The 18,695-nt window shown below is 32.7% G+C and overlaps 1 protein-coding gene across 1 annotated transcript; it reads left to right on the top strand.

Moving 5' to 3' along the window:
- The first annotated feature begins 15,220 nt into the window (after window positions 1–15,220).
- On the top strand, window positions 15,221–18,160 carry LOC148765811 (uncharacterized). Its single transcript, XM_088812011.1, has one exon. It carries the CDS (start codon window positions 15,362–15,364, stop codon window positions 17,867–17,869), a length of 2,508 nt encoding a protein of 835 aa, XP_088668137.1. The 5' UTR covers window positions 15,221–15,361; the 3' UTR covers window positions 17,870–18,160.
- Window positions 18,161–18,695: the final 535 nt, after the last annotated feature.

The following is an 18,695-nucleotide window of genomic DNA, read 5'->3' as shown; positions in this document are numbered from 1 at the left end:
GTAAACTCGTTTATCGCAATGAAGTTAATCATTTTGCTCATTTAGCTTAGAGAGGGCACATTTTTCAAGTTTCGCCCTAGGCCTCCATTTAGGCCGGACCGGCCCTGTTCCTCGTTCAGGTATACAAATATTTGCTTTGCCATGCAACCGAATAAAATTAGCACCCGCATCCTCCTAGCATGCATGATTACTTAGTCCACGTGTACTGTGTACAATAAATGTTTATAGCCTGACGTTAGATCTCACATGCGTTTTGGTTGTATTATATATATATATATATATATATATATATATATATATATATATATATATATATATATATATATATATATATATATATACACACACACTAGGAGTGCGTGCACCGCGCAAGACCCGGTGCTATTTGCCCATTATATAGGTTCCTTATTTCTTTGTGTTTTTCCATAGCATTTGATTTCGCCGGCACATTATAGTGATAAATATGATGGAGTTGAGAAATCGAAATAATTTATTCACATTATAGATCACCATAATTGTTATAATTGCTGAAATCTTCTGAATAACCTTGCGCTGGGGCCTAATTGACTGCGTGTGAAATGAAAGTGCGGTGCATAAAGGTTTATTTTAGATGGAAATGCCATGGGAACTCGAATTGAATGTATCAATAGAAAAAAAATAACTGTAGTAGTTCTAGGGTCGAATAACCCAATTGAACATCAAATATCAATTTGATTTATACTTCAACATTTTAGTAGCTAAAAAGAAACAAACATTAAAAAATTCAACATTATAGAATTTCCCTCAAAAAATAATAAAATGAAAGAAAAGAATAAAAAAAATCCGTTTGTGTTGGGTAGGGATGGCAATGGGGCGGGTATGGGGCGGGTTTTGCAATCCCCATCCCCGCCCCGTTATGGAAATCCCCATCCCCATCCCCGTAAAAAATCCCCACGGGTATTAAAAGAATCCCCATACCCGCCCCATAAAATCCCCACGGGTATCGGGGCGGGTAAAAATCCCCGTCTATTTTATTTTCTTTTTTTTTTAATTAAATAAATATGCAATTTACTTATAATTTAAAGGTTTATTTCAACAAATAAATCAATATTTAATTATAATACTAATATTTAATTATATATGGAAACCTAAAAATCCCCATTTTTAACTAATATTTAATATATTACTACTATTTAATTATTTATATTTAATATAATAATTAAAAAATATATATTATATATATAAATAATGCGGGGCGGGTACGGGGACGGGTACGGGGCGGGTCTACGGGGCGGGTATAGGCAAACCCATCCCCGTACCCGTACCCGGTCAAAAAAAAATTTCAATCCCCATACCCGCCCCATTTTTTTTCGGGGCGGGTAATACCCGAAAATTTCGGGGCGGGGCGGGGCGGGGATCCGTCGGGGCGGGTCAAATTGCCATCCCTAGTGTTGGGGCTCGGAGTGTGTGTGTGGGTGTGTATGAGAGAGAGTATATTTAAACTAACAAGTAAATAAATAGATTGGGCCCACACAAGATTGTTGTCATGTGAGGAGAAGTGCGCAAAAAAGAATTAAAAAACAGGTGGGCCCACCAAAGTAGAAAAGTAAAAAGAAAATCTGCACACACATAGCAATTGTAGGCCCGAAGGAGGATGAAAATAATTAAAAAAGCAACTATGGGCCCACCAACTTGACCGATTGCAATCAGACATCCTCAAAATAAATGGAAAAGAAATTATTTTAGCCACCTGATTGGTAGGAATCTATTAAACGGCGCCGTTTCACATGGGTAGAAGCAGAAAGAAAAAGAAAAAAGAAAATATGGGAGAGTAAATTAGAGGAGTTAGACGCTTATATATAGAGCTAATTGCAAATACCTCCCCTGTGTAATCTCTAATTGTCAAATACCCCCCTGTCAAAAAAAAACTCACCAACGCCCCCCTGTGTAACCAAAGTCAATGCATCTAGACCCCTTAAGGCAAATCGTGTCTCTCACGCGCGGGCTCTGCGAATTTTTATGTTATTTCTAGGATGAAATGTCATAAATACCCCTGTACAAATAAATAAAAAATCCGAGTGGTCAAATTATAAATAACTATAATTTATAGGACCAAATTGTAAATTTTAAAATTTTCAAAATTGCAATAAGGGACAAAAATTGAAGATTTTTTCAGATCTTCTTCTTCGTTTCACTCCGCCGCCCACCTCCCAGCCCGGAAAAACTTCGGCATCACCGCCGCCTTCTTGCCCGTCTAGCACCATCGCCGCCTTCTGGACCGTCAAGCACCGCCGTCACCGTCTTTGTTCAAATTGCAGATCCACTGCCATAGGAATAGTGAAATTGGAGGAGAATTGTACTACGCGAATGTCGGGGTGAAAGAAAGATGAGCCGGTGGTGGGGCAGGTGCGTGGGGAGAAGTGTTGATTTGGGTGGTCGGTGGGGTGGGGCGGAGCGGGGAAGAAGAAGAGCTATTTGCTCTTTTTTTTCTTTTTTTTTTTAATTTAAATTAAAATTTAAATATAAAAAAATATAAAACATATAAAATATTTTAATACAACAATACATGTTTAATTTCTGTTAATATTTTATAATTTCAAAATTATTAATAAATAATGTTTATAAAATTAAAAATAACTACACAAAAATTAAAAATAATTGTCTAAAAAATTTTGGTTTAATTAAATTAATACAGAGTTAAGAAAATTTTAACAAATAAATATGTACAATATATATTTTACTAATTGCTGAAAAACCCGTAGGGTATTTTTGTCATTTCACTTTTAGTCAATGCCTAAAAACACGGAGGGGGCTGTGAGTTTTGAAATTGATTACACGAGGGGGTGTTGGTGAGTTTTTTTTGACAGGGGGGTATTTGCCAATTAGAGATTACACAGGGGAGGTATTTGCAATTAGCTCCTTATATATATGTAATCAAATGAAGGATGCATACGGAATTTTTATCCATGAGGAATAAACCTAGCACCTAATTCGTGAACCAAGTATTAGTTTTAATAAATGTGATCTACATCACAAAAGGGACATTATCGCGAAATAAAATAGTATTTTCTGCCGACACTCTGCTAAGAAATATCACCTAAACAAAGAAATTGATATAGGGGAGTAAAATTCAAAAAGTAACCATGCATCGTTAATATTTGAAAATATAAATATTATTTAGGGAAAACGGAAAAATGAAGCTCCGATCGATGCACGAACATAACAGTCAATATGAACCTGTATTTTAAGCATATCTACTACAGTGAAGATAAACCTACAATAGTTTGCCTGTATATTGATAGGAGAAAGTAAAGCAAGGGTAAAATGTACCCATCTTGAGACAAGCAGCAAAATAACATTGGCCGCGCGCGGATAAGAGAACTCTTGAAAATGTGTCACTAAAATTGAATAGGCGAATCACCAAAGTAAAACATGAACAAATAAGCATAGATAAAACAAATTGATGCTGCAGTGGCGCGGCGAGCAGTAAAAAACATCCACATAGGCAAAGAGCAAAATCATATTTTGGTGAATAAACAAGCAGTTAAGATATTACCTGAATCAGCTACAAATGCCATGCCCTCAATATTGTAATCTACAGTGGAACGAGGGCGTGAAATTTCAGTACTATGCAAACAACTTTTTTCGGTATCCATAATAAAGACACCAATATCTATCAGAGATGTACTGCAAAGGTGAGTTATGGGTCCAATTATGGAATATGAAAAGCAAGGAAAACGGGGGAATAGGGTATACAAAATCAAACCGACTCCGACGCGATTTTCGGTCCTACTCTTGTAGCGCTGTGGAGAACACCACGTGCCTGCCGGCCGCCGTCAAAGCCTTGTCCACAAATCGTTGAAGAAGGCGAATTAATCCACCAGACCGAAGTGAGATGATAAGGAAAGGAATTTGTCCAAACTTTTTATTTGGATTTTTTTTTGGAGGAGGTGACGTAGACAAGCCAAAGAACGCATTCGTACATTGAAGAGGTTTATCCTCATCGATAAAAAAAGGTTTATCCTGTTGTGAAAGAAAGTCGGCGGAAGGATGTGGAAATGAGAATAAGGAAGAGAAATTGAAAGAAAAGAAAAGAAAAAAAAAAAAGGGCAGGGGCCCACGGGATTTATAATAATAGTAATAATAATAATAATAATAATAATAATAATAATAATAATAATAATAATAACAACAATAACAATAACAACAATAATAACAATAACAACAATAATAACAACAATAACAATAACAATAACAATAACATTCACAATAATAACATATTCTTTAAACTCTAAACCCATATTCAAAATGCTAAAATTATAAAATAATTAAAAAATATCAGAAAAGTATATTATATTTGATTTGTTTCAAAATTGTAGAAGTTTTCAAAAATTTATAGATATTCTAAAATTATGTTCACCAAATTTATTCGGAAATTTAAAATATATCAAGTTTTCAAATTAAAAAAAATGTTGATATTGTCAAAGTAATTTCGAAATTAAAATTATAATAATTTCAAAATTTTAATTACTTATTCAAAATAAAATGAAGGCAAAATAAAAAGTACAGGAGTATATTTTTTTTTCTACCTTATAATAATAATTATGAGTTAACTGGAAATACTACCCCGTGAAATTGCGAATTGGCAAATACCCCTATGAAAAAAAACACTCAGCCATGCCTCCCTGTGTAAACAAAGAAAGCATCTAGCCCCCTCAGAACAAATCATGTGTCTCACGCAGTGTTCGTGCCATTTTTGCTTCATTTTCACATGTGAATTTTCAGATATGCCCCCAAGCTCTCTCTCTCTCTCTCTCTCTCTCTCTCTCTCTCTCTCTCTCTCGTTTTCGTTCTTCATCCGTCTTCATCTTCCTCAAGAAGCCACCCAAGCATGGCAATCTTCAATTCTCTGAGGATTTTGATCAATCATGGCCCAAAAACTTCGAAGAAACCTCATCTCGCCGTTACCGCTGCCGCCACACGAAGATGAGAAAACTCATTTTCTGGGCCTCCATTTTCTCCGTTCGATCTCACTACCCACCGGCCGCACACCTCCACCGTGGCATGCCTCAATTGGAAGAAGATCTGAAGATGTGGTGGCGTTGGGGTGGTGAGCAGCGGCGGAAGGCTCCGACTTGGGCTAAATGGTGGATGAATTGAGTTGTGAATTGGATGAGTGGAGTGGTTGGGGGTGGGCGGGTGGGGAAGGGGTTGGAGAAAGGCGGCGGAGGTTGGGCAGGGAAGAAGAAGATGAAGACTTTATGTTTTTATTTTTTATAACTATTATTATATTGGGCAAATGGCAAAAAGGCCCATTACATGGGACTTAAATGCATTTTGGTCCACCAAAAAAATAGTCTCTCAATTAAGCTCATCCCCATATCATTAGTCAAAAATACCCTCAATAATATAATTCTTATCAATTCCACCCATTATACTCTAACTTCCTTAATATTACACACCCGAATTTAAACAAATATATCACATTAACCCCCAAAACTTTTTTTTTTCAGAAAATAATTTTTTTTCTGAAATGTTTTTTTTCCGGCCAGATTCCGGCGTTGATTTTTTTTTTTTTTTTTTTTTGAATTGTTTTTCTTAGAAAAAAAATATTTTAATTAATATTACTGTCTTGGCTACTAAATTACTGTCTCAGACAGTAATATTACTGTTTGGGACAGTAATATTACGAATGTTATTTTTCCGAACAGTAATATTATTAATATTATTGTCTAAGAAAGAAAATTACTGTCGGAGACAGTAATTTAACATCCAAGGCAGTAATATTAATTAAAATAATTATTTTGAGGAAAAAAATTAAAATAAAATAAAATCAATTAACAGTTAAATTACTGTCTCCGACAGTTAAATAACTGCCGGAGACAGTAATTTAGCAACGAATACAGTAATAATAATTAAAAATATTTTTTTTACGAATAAAAAAGTCAATTAACAGTTAAATTACTGTCTCCGACAGTTAAATACTGCGGGAGACAGTAATTTAGCAACGAATACAGTAATATTAATTAAAATATTTTTGAAGAAATATATATATATATATATATATATATATATATATGTGTGTGTGTGTGTGTGTGTGTGTGTGTGTGTGTGTGTGTGTGTGTGTGTGTGTGTTTCCTTTGGCCAAAAAAACAAAAGAGTCAATTAACAGTTAAATTACTGTCTCCGACAGTTAAATAACTGCCGGGGACAGTAATTAATCAGCAGCCAAGACAATAATATTAATTAAAATATTTTTTTAAGAAAAAACAAAATTATAAAAAAAAAAAAAAAGTCAACGTCGGAGACCGGCGGTCAACGGCAGTTGACGGCCGGAACAAAATTTCAGGAAAAAGAAAATTTCAAAAAAAAAAAAAAAAAACAAAATAAAAGTCAACGCCGGTCAACGGCGGCGGCCGGCGGTTTCCGGTGGTGGCGGGTCAAAATTGAAATTAGGGTTAAAATTGGTTAATTCATGAAATTGGGCTAAATTGGGGTGTAAATCATGAAATTAGAGTTAAATTGGGTTTCAATGAATTGAGGGTACTTTTGGTATATATAAATGGATTTTCCTTATTTGCAAATAAGTTTGAATGGTTTTGATTTATTTGAAAGACAAAAAAGTTGGATGTCCCTCTTTTAATTAAGTGCCCTTGTCATAGGCCTATTTGTCATTACCCCTATTATATTTAACATTTGTTTTATTTTACATTTTTTAATTATTAGCATATAGTTTATTGTATTTAATAAATATATTTGTTTAACTATTTCTCTTTTTCTTTTCCTTTTTCTTTTTCCTTTTCCTTTTTTCTTTTTTCTTTTTTTCTTTTAATCTTTTTTTCTTTTTTCTTTTTTCTTTCTTTCTTTATTTTTTCTTTTTTTTAATTATTATTATATTAACATATATTTTATTTTCTATTTTATTTGTTAAAACACTATTGCTTTTCCAACAGAAAAAAAATCTTTGAGCTTTTTTTGTTTTTTTACCCTTTGGTCAACAAGTAAATGCCAATGGGTGCAGTGTGCTTCAAAATAGGTTACACAGGGAGGCAAGGGCCGACCTTAGGATATTGGGGCCACAAGCGAAACCAAAAAATGAGGCCCTAATATTGTTTTTAATTTTCTTTTTATCTATGTAAAATTTATTTTTCTTGCTTTCATAGATGCAAATGTATTAATTTGATCTTCATATTCTAGTTCTTCTAATAAATCTTTTTCTATAGATAAAATAGCTAATTCACTTAATCATTCTTGTGACATAGTTGAACGTAAATATGTTTTTATTAATTTTAACTTTGAAAAACTCCTTTCGGCCGAAACTACGATTACATGTATTTTAAATATTATTCTATAGCATATAGACGTATTAGGATAAGAATCAATAACTTTTATATGATTAAGTACATCAATTCGTTTATCTATTTCGGAAGGTATGACTTTTCTTAACACTTTTAATTCATAATATAAATCCGAACCATCAATATCAGATATTGAGTTATGTTGTAAATACTTTTCAAGATTTATACAACTTTCTTTCAAAGTGTTATCATCTAAAGATTTTAATTTCTGTTTTTATTCAATAAAAATCCAAATGTATTTTGATATTGTTTAAACTGCTCGAATCTAGCTTTAATTGAAGAGATGGATTGATCTACGATATATAAGAAATATTCTATGTATCACACGTTTTTTTCTATGTATCACACGTTTTTCTCGAAATATTGGTTCAATTCCCATCTTTAAAACAATTTCTTTAGTATCATTAATAGCAAATTCAAACCCATTTTCTCTAAAATCCTCTAAAATTGATACAAGACCTTTCAAGTGATCTATAGGGGAGTTAATGTGCATATCTTTAGATTGTAAATTTTTGCTAACACAATTAATGGCATGTAATAATTCAAACCAAATATTCATGCTAAGTAAAAGTTCAAAATTTTCAATCTCATAAGTGGCTAAGCATTTAGCTTCACTCTATATTTTAGGATCTAAGGAAGTTTCTCCTAATTCAACCAAAGCATCTCATATTTTGATTGGTTGACTTTGGATGGCTCTAACACTTTCAATGTGACTTTCCCACCGTGTTTCTGACAATGGTTTAACTGTTAATTTCTTTACATTATCCGTCAATATTTTCCATCCCTTCGTGGAACTAGAAAATTTCGTGTATATACGTTGTATGACTCCAAAGAAAGATATAGCTCTATGACAAGAATTGGCCATGTCACAAAGTACTAAATGAAGACTACGGCTACTACAAGGAGTTAAAATGCTCTAGAATTTATATTTAAAAATATTTTTTGCACACCTTGTCCTTCCAAAGAATGATATAGCTCTATGATAATAATTGGCCATGTCACAAATTACTATATGAAGACTACGGCTACTACAAGGAGTTAAAATGCTCTAGAATTTATATTTAAGAATATTTTTTGTACACCTTGTCCTTAATTTACCTTTCATGTTTGAACCATTATCATATCCTTGACCTCTCACACTATCAAAATCAAGTTCAAGATTTTTAATTACATTTACATGTTCATCAAAAATACATTTTCCCGTTGTACCATCTATTTTTTTTAAAAAAATATAAGATATTCTTCTATTTGAATTTGATTCATAGATACATTCACACTTCTTAAAATAAGAGACATTTGTTCTTGATGACTTGTATCCGGAGTACAATCAAGTATAATAGAAAAATATTTAGCCATTTTAGTTCTTTTAATAATATTATTTTTTAAGTCACAAGCTAGCATATGCACCAATTCATTTTGTATATTATGCCCGAGATAGTGAGTAAGTATTTTCCCATCTTTAATGCGCCTAAGGTTTTCTTGCATTATATGATCGAATTGCGCAATCATTTCAATTAGACTTAAAAATTTCCATTGTTATTGTCATAAAATTTTCATTTGTCCCACGAAAAGCCTTGTTTCCAATGTTCCTTTTCTCTCTTTATGTTTTCTTGTATACTACGATCAACTGTTTTATTGCTTCACAATGTTGTTAAATTCATCCAATCATACATGTTATTAATATGTTCACTAGATATCTCATGAGTTTTTACTATAATACTAATATTTTTCCAATCATCAACTCCGCCACAAAAAAAATTACTTGAAGTAGTTTTAATGCTAAACAACTTACAACAAAAACGCAATACTTTATCTACACTTTTTGAATATACGAGCCATCTCCTATCATATTTCTCTCGATTAGGTAAATTTCGAATATATCTTGAAATAGAGAAATGTCTACCATCACAATCTTTTGGAAAATCTATATTACTAATCCTAATAGGATCTTTTTCCACTAGTAAATCTCATAGTTTTGTATTTATATTGATCCAATTTGCCGAATCAAATTTATCAAGAAAGTCGGCATTTTCTTCAATTACATTACGATCCGTAGCAATATTTTCATTTGAATTATTAATATTATTTTCATTTTCTTCTCGCATATGAATTTCATTTTGATCATTAGTAGGATTATCAATTGGAACAACAATTGGATTATCCTTTTGAATATTAAGAATATTATCATTATGAACATCATTAGGATTATCTTTATGGGCATTCATAGGAATTTCATGTTCTTTTTTTTTTTTTGAGGGAATAGGAATTTCATGTTCGTTTCTAGCATTTTGATTCCTCCTATTCATAAATAATTTTTCTATAACTCCTTTTGAGAGTCATCATCTTTCTTTAGTTTTTCTTTTCTTTTTCTTTTTTGACAACCAGACATGTAATGTCTACCACTCGACATAATAAAGAAAAAGGAGATTAGCAATCCTAAGAAAGTAGAAACAATAGAACCTGGAAATTGCAAGTTTTGTTTTTCATTTTATTTGCGAAAATTCGGAAAATTTCAAGTTCGAAGCCTAGTAGCCAACAAAATAAAATTTGAATAATTACCTTCAATAAAAGTAGAAACAAGAAACATATACGTAGAGAAAAATAATAAAGAAAAAAAATAAAGAAAAAAAATAAAGAAATCGTCAAACAAAAAGAAAAGAAAAAAATTCCTGAGATTTTGTTGTGTGCTCCAGTTGAGTGGCAAGTGTTTTTGGTGATTTTTTTTTACAGACAAAGATGGAGAAGAAGAAGATCGAGAAGTGTGAAGTAGAAAAAATGCAATTTAGAAGAATATAATGTGAATTTAGGGAAACTAAAAACTCTTGATTCATGGGATACAGTGAGAAAAAAATGGGATTGTGTGAAGTGAGCCCTAGTAAATTAAGGAAATAAATGTTTTTTTTTTTTATAAAAGATGAGAAAATTGTACCGTTGGTTGAGAATATGATTTAATGTGGACTCTCTATTAAATGTGAGAGAATTTTAGTTAATATATATTAAATATAACATAAAATTGTATATATAAAGGTTGTAAATTAAGTGGACACGTGCCTGATTAACAAAATTCAGTGGACTTTCTAAATTTGGAAACTTCTCAATTTAGAAAGTTCACTAAGATGTTCGCCTAGTTCTTTCCTTTTTTTTTTTATTCTCATTCATAATTCCAAATTACGAATGTTGGACTCAATCATATTGAATTCCAATTATGCAAAGATTAAATATTTTTATCTTTGACCGTTTATTCAAAGAACTCGAGTGTACGAGCAGTATGACCCTCGATGGTTCAGGTGTAAGCTAGCCCCACAACTCTTTGTGGTTTAAACTCGTCCCTAGAGTTACAATTAAGATGAAGCTCGTTTCAACTTAATCACCCAAAGAATCAAGATTGGAGTCTAGCAACTACGCGTCATGATTCCCTAGATACAAATGAAGTGCCTGCAAGAACCGTGTGATATAGTTAACGTACAATACAATCCCTTTGATCCATATGTCCCGATTGAACTAGAGGCATTGATTCAAAGAGACCTCCTTTGTAGTTCAATAACTGTGTGATCGTTCTAGTGTTGTAATCCCCACGTTCATGACTTAGAGAATCAAATTCTCTAATCATCACTTAGTCAGCTCTGGTCACAGACTTAAAGATTATAGACTATGAGAACACACAGGACATCCAAGACTATTCTAGCGATCGAATCCCCAACTACAATGCACAGACATTCCACTAGATTTCGGACTGCACGAACACTGGCCCTTGGGGCGGTCCTCGGTGGAGCTCAGGGACAGGTCACGATACAGCTGGTCCTCCTGTGAAGTCACGGTGATGTCTAGGTCTTAAGGACTAATGGTCTACAACTATATCATAGAGATCTCTACTCGATTATTGAGAACCACTTAGAGATTTATAGGATGAGGGAGTTCAGTGAACTCGTCAACTTACGAGGACCCACTTATGCATGCCGATATATGACAATATCGTATACTGATGAGACACAATACACATACATTGAGTGCTAGTCTCTTAATGGGAAATATCGATATCCTAATTGGTGGCGTAACCCTTCGACTAGGAACACGGTTTAACAGTTATAATGCTTAAGTAAATATCTCACGATCCTAAAACATCAATTACAAGTCATTGTAATAACAGTAAGGACTATATCTATGTTTGTACAAGGGACAAAGATATAGAATGCCAATGTATTTTATCATTAATACGAAAAATGATTATTTATACAAGAATAAATGGAAAGACTACAGCCACAAGTTGGCTTGTTGGTCACCTACTCTAACAAAGACCTCATTTGGCTTATAGTAAAGTCGGCCCTGAGGGAGGCATTGGTGAGTTTTTTTTCTTTTCACAGGGGTTTATTTGCCAATTCGCGATTTCACTGAGGTGGTATTTGCAATAAACTCTAATAATTATTTTAGCACCCTCTCGGCGTTATCCCACCAAAACCCACCGACCTAGCTGCTCTTTTATCGTGCGGGACCCACACATTTGCATCGATATTTTACTTGATAAAATACAAAGTGGTCTACAATCACCTTGACACATGACAACTTCTTAAAAAGTGTGAGTTTGAATGACGCATTATCGTAGAAGTAAAGTAAGCCGAAATGTGTCCTAGTTTTCAAAAAAATTGGCCCACACATTGTAGAAAAAAAATTGGACCTATATATATGTGACATTATAGACATATATAATGTTTAGGGTAAAGTTCACTTTATCTACCTGAATTATACCCAATGTGTAAAATGCCCCCTAACTTCAAAATTCACCAAACCAACCCCTCACATTCACCAGTCAACGTTAAAAAAGATTAGGAAGATCAACACACTTAGTTTTATAGGAAAACCGTTAGTTTTGCACTGATTTTACACTTTTTCCCTCAAATCTCCTTCTTACTCCCCTCTTTCTCTCTTCCTTCTCAGTAACTTTTTCTTTTTCTTTTTTTCTTTCTCCCATCACCTTCGCGAACCTGTTGGAATCGAAGTGGTCTTCGGTGCGCTTAACATTTATATTGGATCATTTTCTTACTACTCTTACTTTCGATTAAAAAAGTAATTGACCCTTTCTCCACACATGCACAGAGGCAGAGTCTAATTTATTTGGTCTTTATTTTAAAAAATTAGCCCTTTATAAAATGATAATTTATTTTCGAAAATAAATCTTTTTTATTTGAAAAAGGGCTAGCTGGGATTTGCAATAAAAAATTCATAAGATTTTTCGTTATTCAACTCTTAATATAGATTTTGGAGGCAAAAGGTTTTTTGAAATTCAAGATTTTCTATATTTGGAAATTTTTTTAATATTCAAAATTATTTGAATTGTTTGAAAAATGTTTTCTCATTGATTTTAACTGATTGAGAATCATATTTTCGGACTGGAAAGATTTTAAATCAATCCTCAATTAAAGATTAAAAAATATATAAGTTCTCTGGAAGTTAGACAGTCTGCCCCGAAAGTTGCTGAAGCTGGCTGGAAGATGTTTTGCTGAAAATTGTTTCTGAAGAAAGAACACTCCTTTTGAGTTTCAAAATTCAAATGCTTACCATATTCAAGTGATTTAATTGAACTCAATCAGCTTGGAGATCAATCACACTCATCATATAATCAATCAAGAGATTAAAGATTGATTCCTTCCTTTCTAGCAATGAAGAGCTTCACCTATAAATAGTGGACCATTCATTCAAGCTTAATCATTCCAAGCCAATTTCGAAAAGAACTTATAGAGACTCATTTATTTATTAGGAAATTCGAAATTCTCCTCTTGCTTATCACTTGTTTCATTATATATCTTGAGAGGAATTATGTAAAGCTCTTAGAGAGCATTTCTTTGTCGTGAGGTTTTTGTTGAGTGCGAAAGAGTTAGTCTCTTGTAAACACGTATTGATAAGTGCAAAAGAGCGAGTCTCTTGTAAGCACGTAGTTGGTGCGGAAGTTGTTAGAGTTTTGTAAGCACACCTTTTTTCATGTGGAGGATCGAAGGATTTCGGAGGCACGTGGAATAAAAGTACGAGGGCCTAGAAGAGTGGAGTAGGGGAATTTCTCCGAACCACTATAAATTTGGTGTCATTTATTTTACGCACTTTATTTATCGTTTTCAAATTTCCGCACTCATATATTGTTTATTGCTAAAACTTTATTCGGCATTAATTTGGAAGTTTGCAAAATATTTATTACTTGAAATATTTTATTATCAAAGAAAAATATATTTTTTCTAGAAATGATTTAATTGATATTTAAATCTGGAAAAATATTAAAAGTTTTGAAAAGCCTAATTTACCCCCTCTTAGGCATATTTTATCTCTCAATTGGCAGTAGAGCCTCGTGGTCTTAATTTTATATTGTTTGTCTTAACAACCCAAGAGCTAACGATCCTATGGCTTCTTTGAGTAATTATATTTTTGCATACTAAGCCACCACTTTTTGATGGAACTTTATATTCTACTTGGAAGAACCACATGCAAGAATTCATACAAGGACAATTATTTTAGAAGGACTATTCATTCCTATGAAGGACATCAAAGGCAAAAAAATGCCCAAGGAATGGAAGGAACTCACATCCGTGGACAAATATTTAGTGTCCATGAACTCAAAGGCTAAGAACATTCTCTCTTGTGCTCTTACTATTAAAGAATATAATCGTGTTTGTTCATGTCCTACAGCTAAAGATATGTGGGAGATGTTGCAAGTCACCCATGAAGGAACATCCCTAGTAAAGGAACACAAGATCAATATTCTAGTACATCAATATGAGATGTTCAACATGGAGCAAGAAGGCAGGGCCGGCCCTGGTGCAGGGCGAGCTGGGCCTCTGCCCAGGGCCCATTATTATAAGGGGGCCCCAATTTTTAATTCTTTACTTATATATATGTATATATATGTATTTATATTAGGTTTTTTTTTTTTTTCCGTTTGTTCTGCTGCAATTAATTTCTGATTTCCCTTCTCAATTAACAAAACGCCGTTTTCTCTTCTCAATGAAACAGAATGCCGATTACTTCTCATTCTTCAATTTTCAAGATTTAACGTTCCAATTTCTTCTTCTTCAAATGTCAATAAATTGGTTGCTTTCCTCAATCTCTTTTCCTCATTCAATTTCAAAGCATAAAATATTATTGACAATAATTTTTTTCCCAATTTTTTGCATTATTCCACCGTCAACGTCACCGTCACGGCGTCACCGTCTTATTTCCGGTCGAAGCTCGATAGTCCCCACTTTCTGCTATTTTTTTTGGGTAAGTTTTAAGGTATTCACGATTTTTTTTAGCTTCTTTCTCCATTGGGGTTTCTATATATTCTTCTCTGATTTGTTCGGGAAAAAAATAATTTTCTGTTTTATTTATTTATTTTGTCTTTTAAAATCCAGAATCAAGAAGGCATAGCAATCAGGAGAGGATACTTTGCTCAATTGCTCAGCCAACACCGTCTAATATAATATGGTATTTAATCAATATTTCTGGTTCGATTTTTTTTCCGCTTTTGTGGCAAATACCGAGTGATACGAAATGTAGGCCCTTTGTTTGAGATGTACTTTTTTTATTTTTCCGTTATTCCAAAATCTTGAATTGTTGTATTTTTACTTTTGGCTTATTGAAGTAGATGCTCTGTTTTGTTCGGAATCTGCTCATCGATTCCTCATCGTTGTAATTGTTTATTATGTATTTAATTTTATTTTCTATTTTTCTATGATTTCAAATCAATGATTTTGTCCAGTATATGATTTCTTACCCAATGGTAATTAATTAGTTAATAATTATTAATCATATTCACTAATTAATAATTATGAAAACCACACAGGCACACGCTGATACATTGAAATTTTGAAAGCGAGGGTGATACCTGGGAAGACTTATCTCCGTCGTGTGACTTCGAATTGCATTTTGAATTTCAGAACGAAGAAAATTGACATCACCAGGTGATATCGTTTCTTTTCCTTACTTGACTTTATTTTGTTTTTATTGAATTTTGATAGTGTTTTAGTATTGCAAGAGTCTATTTTTTTCACCAAAAATTGAATATGTTTCCTAGAAAACAAGCATCTGGTTATGAAAAAAAACAAAAAAAGAAAAAACAAGAAGAAGAGGATAAAGTATTGAGAAAAACTATGGGTAAATGGATTTTAAAAAATCGTGATAGTTTAGGTGACACAATAGTTGAGAATTTAGAAAATACTAATGAAGTAATTGACGAGACTAAAACTTGTGTGGATGAAGAAATTGGTGATATAATTGAAAATGAGACTGAAGTGAAAGTGAATGAAAAAAATGATCATATATTTAATGAACCAAATTTAAATGTTGATATTTATGACCCGAGGGTTTGGGATGGTTTAGATGCAAAATTTATAGATTTGCTCGTAGAAAAAGGTCCTAAAAGACAATCAAATTTAGAATATCCTATTGATAAACTTGGTAGGCATTTCTCTTCAAATTTTTATATTCGTGTATTATCGAATGGTGAAAAACATGATAGAAATTGGCTTGTTTACTCTAAGGATTTAGATAAAGTATTTTGTTTTTGTTGCAAATTATTTAAAACAATGCCTAGTAGAAGCTTATTAGCAACTGAAGGAATTTGTGATTGGAAACATCTTAGCGAAAAACTTACACAACATGAAAATAGTAAAGAACATCTCATGAACTTAAGAAGTTGTGTTGAGTTACGAATTCGATTGAGCAAAAATCAAACAATTGATAGAGAAATGCAAGAGCTAATTAAACGAGATACTCAACATTGGAAACAAGTTATGCTTCGAATAATTGCTGTTGTGAAATGTCTTGCAATACATAATTTAGCATTTCGTGGTACAAATGAACGACTTAATGAAGATACTAATGGAAATTTTCTGGGTTTAATTGAAATGATTGGAGAGTTTGATCCTGTGATGCAGCATCATTTTCGTCTTATTCAAGATAAAAAAATTCATTATCATTATCTTAGCCATAAAATACAGAATGAGTTGATACAAATTCTAGCTTCAAGGGTCAAAGATGCAATTATTAAAATTATAAAAAATGCAAAATATTATTCAGTAATCCTTGATTGTACTCCCGATGCAAGTCATCAAGAACAAATGACAGTAATCATAAGATGTGTAGATGTGTCAAATACTCCAATAAAAATAGAAGAGTACTTTTTAGAATATAGAAATGTGGTTGATACTTCTGGATTTGGACTTTTTAATGAATTGAAATCTGTGTTAACATCTCTTTCACTTGATATTCATAATGTTCGGGGACAAGGGTATGATAATGGCTCTAATATGAAAGGAAAAAATATAGGTGTTCAAAGAAGATTGCTTGACATTAATCCAAGAGCGTTTTATATGCCATGTGCTTCTCATTGTCTTAATTTGATTCTTTGTGAAATGGCAAACTCTAGTATCAAAGCAAAAAGTTTTTTTGGAGCTTGTCAATGCATATATACTGTGTTTGCTAATTCCACAAAACGTTGGAATGTTTTACTTGATTATATTGATGGGCTAACTTTAAAGTCATTGTCAACTACACGTTGGGAAAGCCATATAGATAGTGTTAAAGCAATTTTATCTCAAGTTTCTAAAATTAGAGAAGCTTTGCTTAAGTTGGTAGAAGTTAGTGATGATGCCAAACTGAGTAGAGATGCTGAATCATTAGCATTAGGAGAACTTTCAAATTTTGAATTTATACTAAGTTTAGTCATTTGGCATGATGTTTTGCTTCGAATTAATGTAGTTAGCAAAAAATTACAATCCGAAGATATGTGTCTTGATATTGCTGTTAAACAATTGGAAGGACTTATTTCATTTTTTGAAAATTATAGAATAAATGGATTGAATTCAGCAATTATAGATGCTAAAAAGATAGCAATTGATATGGAAATTGAGCCTATATTTGTCATAAGAAGAAGACTTTGTCGAAAGAGACATTTTGATGAAACTTCTAATAATGAAAGAGAACATGCATCACCAGAAGAATATTTTAGAACGGATTATTTTCTTGTAATTGTGGATAATGCTCTATCTCAACTAAGGAGTAGGTTTGAACAGTTGCAATTGTTTCAATCTATTTTTGGATTTTTATTCAATGTAATAAAATTAATTTCATTAGATAGTGAAGAATTAAAGTGTTGTTGTGAGAATCTTGAAAATGCTTTAAAATTTGATGATGTTTCTGATGTTAATGCTAGAGATTTACTCTCAGAATTAGAGGTATTGCAAGTTATGTTACCAAGTGAATCGTATGAAATAAATAAACCATGGAATTCCATTAAGATATTAGAGTTCGTAAAAAGTATGGATATGTTTCCAAATGTTATGATTGCTTATAGAATATTATTGACTATCCCTGTTACTGTGGCATCCGCCGAAAGAAGTTTTTCCAAATTAAAGTTGTTGAAATCTTATTTAAGAACCACAATGGCTCAAGAAAGGCTTAATGCATTAGCCATATTATGTATTGAAAAAAATATATTGGAAAATATTTCATATGATAGTATAATTGATGATTTTGCTTCTAAAAGTGCAACAAGAAGACATTTCAAATGATTATGTTGCTATTTGATTGACTATTTTTGTAGGTGATGCTATACCAAGGTGTTGAAGATGACCAAGGTGTTGAAGATGAAGCTACAAGAAATTGAATGATAATTGATGTTTGTATCATGTAATCTTAATTGTATTTTTTTTTTTTTACATTTTTTTTGGGTTAGGTACTCTTTTTCCTTCTTTAGGGGTTTTGTCCCATCGGGTTTTTCCTAAGAAGGTTTTAACGAGGCCCAACGAATCGCCCAATTTTTGTAAACTCGTTTATTGCAATGAAGTTAATCATTTTGCTCATTTAGCTTAGAGAGGGCACATTTTTCAAGTTTCGCCCTAGGCCTCCATTTAGGCCGGACCGGCCCTGCAAGAAGGATCCATAAGTCAAATGTATGCTCGCTTCATGGAGATCATAAAACCATTGACGACACTTGGCAAGATCTACTCTCAAAGTGAACAAATCAAAAAGATCTTGAGATCCCTGCCACGAGAATGGACTCCAAAGGTGACCGCAATCCAAGAAGCAAAGGACTTGAACAATATGAGCATTGCGGAACTTATCGGTTCCCTCACATCCCATGAGCTCACCATCCTTGCAAAAGATGAGGTAAAATTAAATAAGGAAAAATTCGTTACTTTTAAATCTAACACTATGCAGGACGGTGATAACAATTTGGAAGGCTTAGATGAAGGCGAGAAGAATGAGGAAATAGCGAGGATCACAAAAAGGATAAATCAACTACTAAATTCTACCATGAACTTCTCCCGAAATTCTCACCAGAATATTCGGAAATCCTCAAAATTTGAGAGTGAGATAAAGTGTTATCAATGCAAA

This window comes from Erythranthe guttata, chromosome 13, assembly GCF_056151865.1.
Source record: "Erythranthe guttata isolate IM_541 chromosome 13, IM_541, whole genome shotgun sequence".
NCBI classification, from domain to species: Eukaryota; Viridiplantae; Streptophyta; class Magnoliopsida; order Lamiales; family Phrymaceae; genus Erythranthe; species Erythranthe guttata.
Note: the sequence above shows the minus strand (reverse complement) of the source record. Positions and strands in the feature narration are given on the sequence as shown.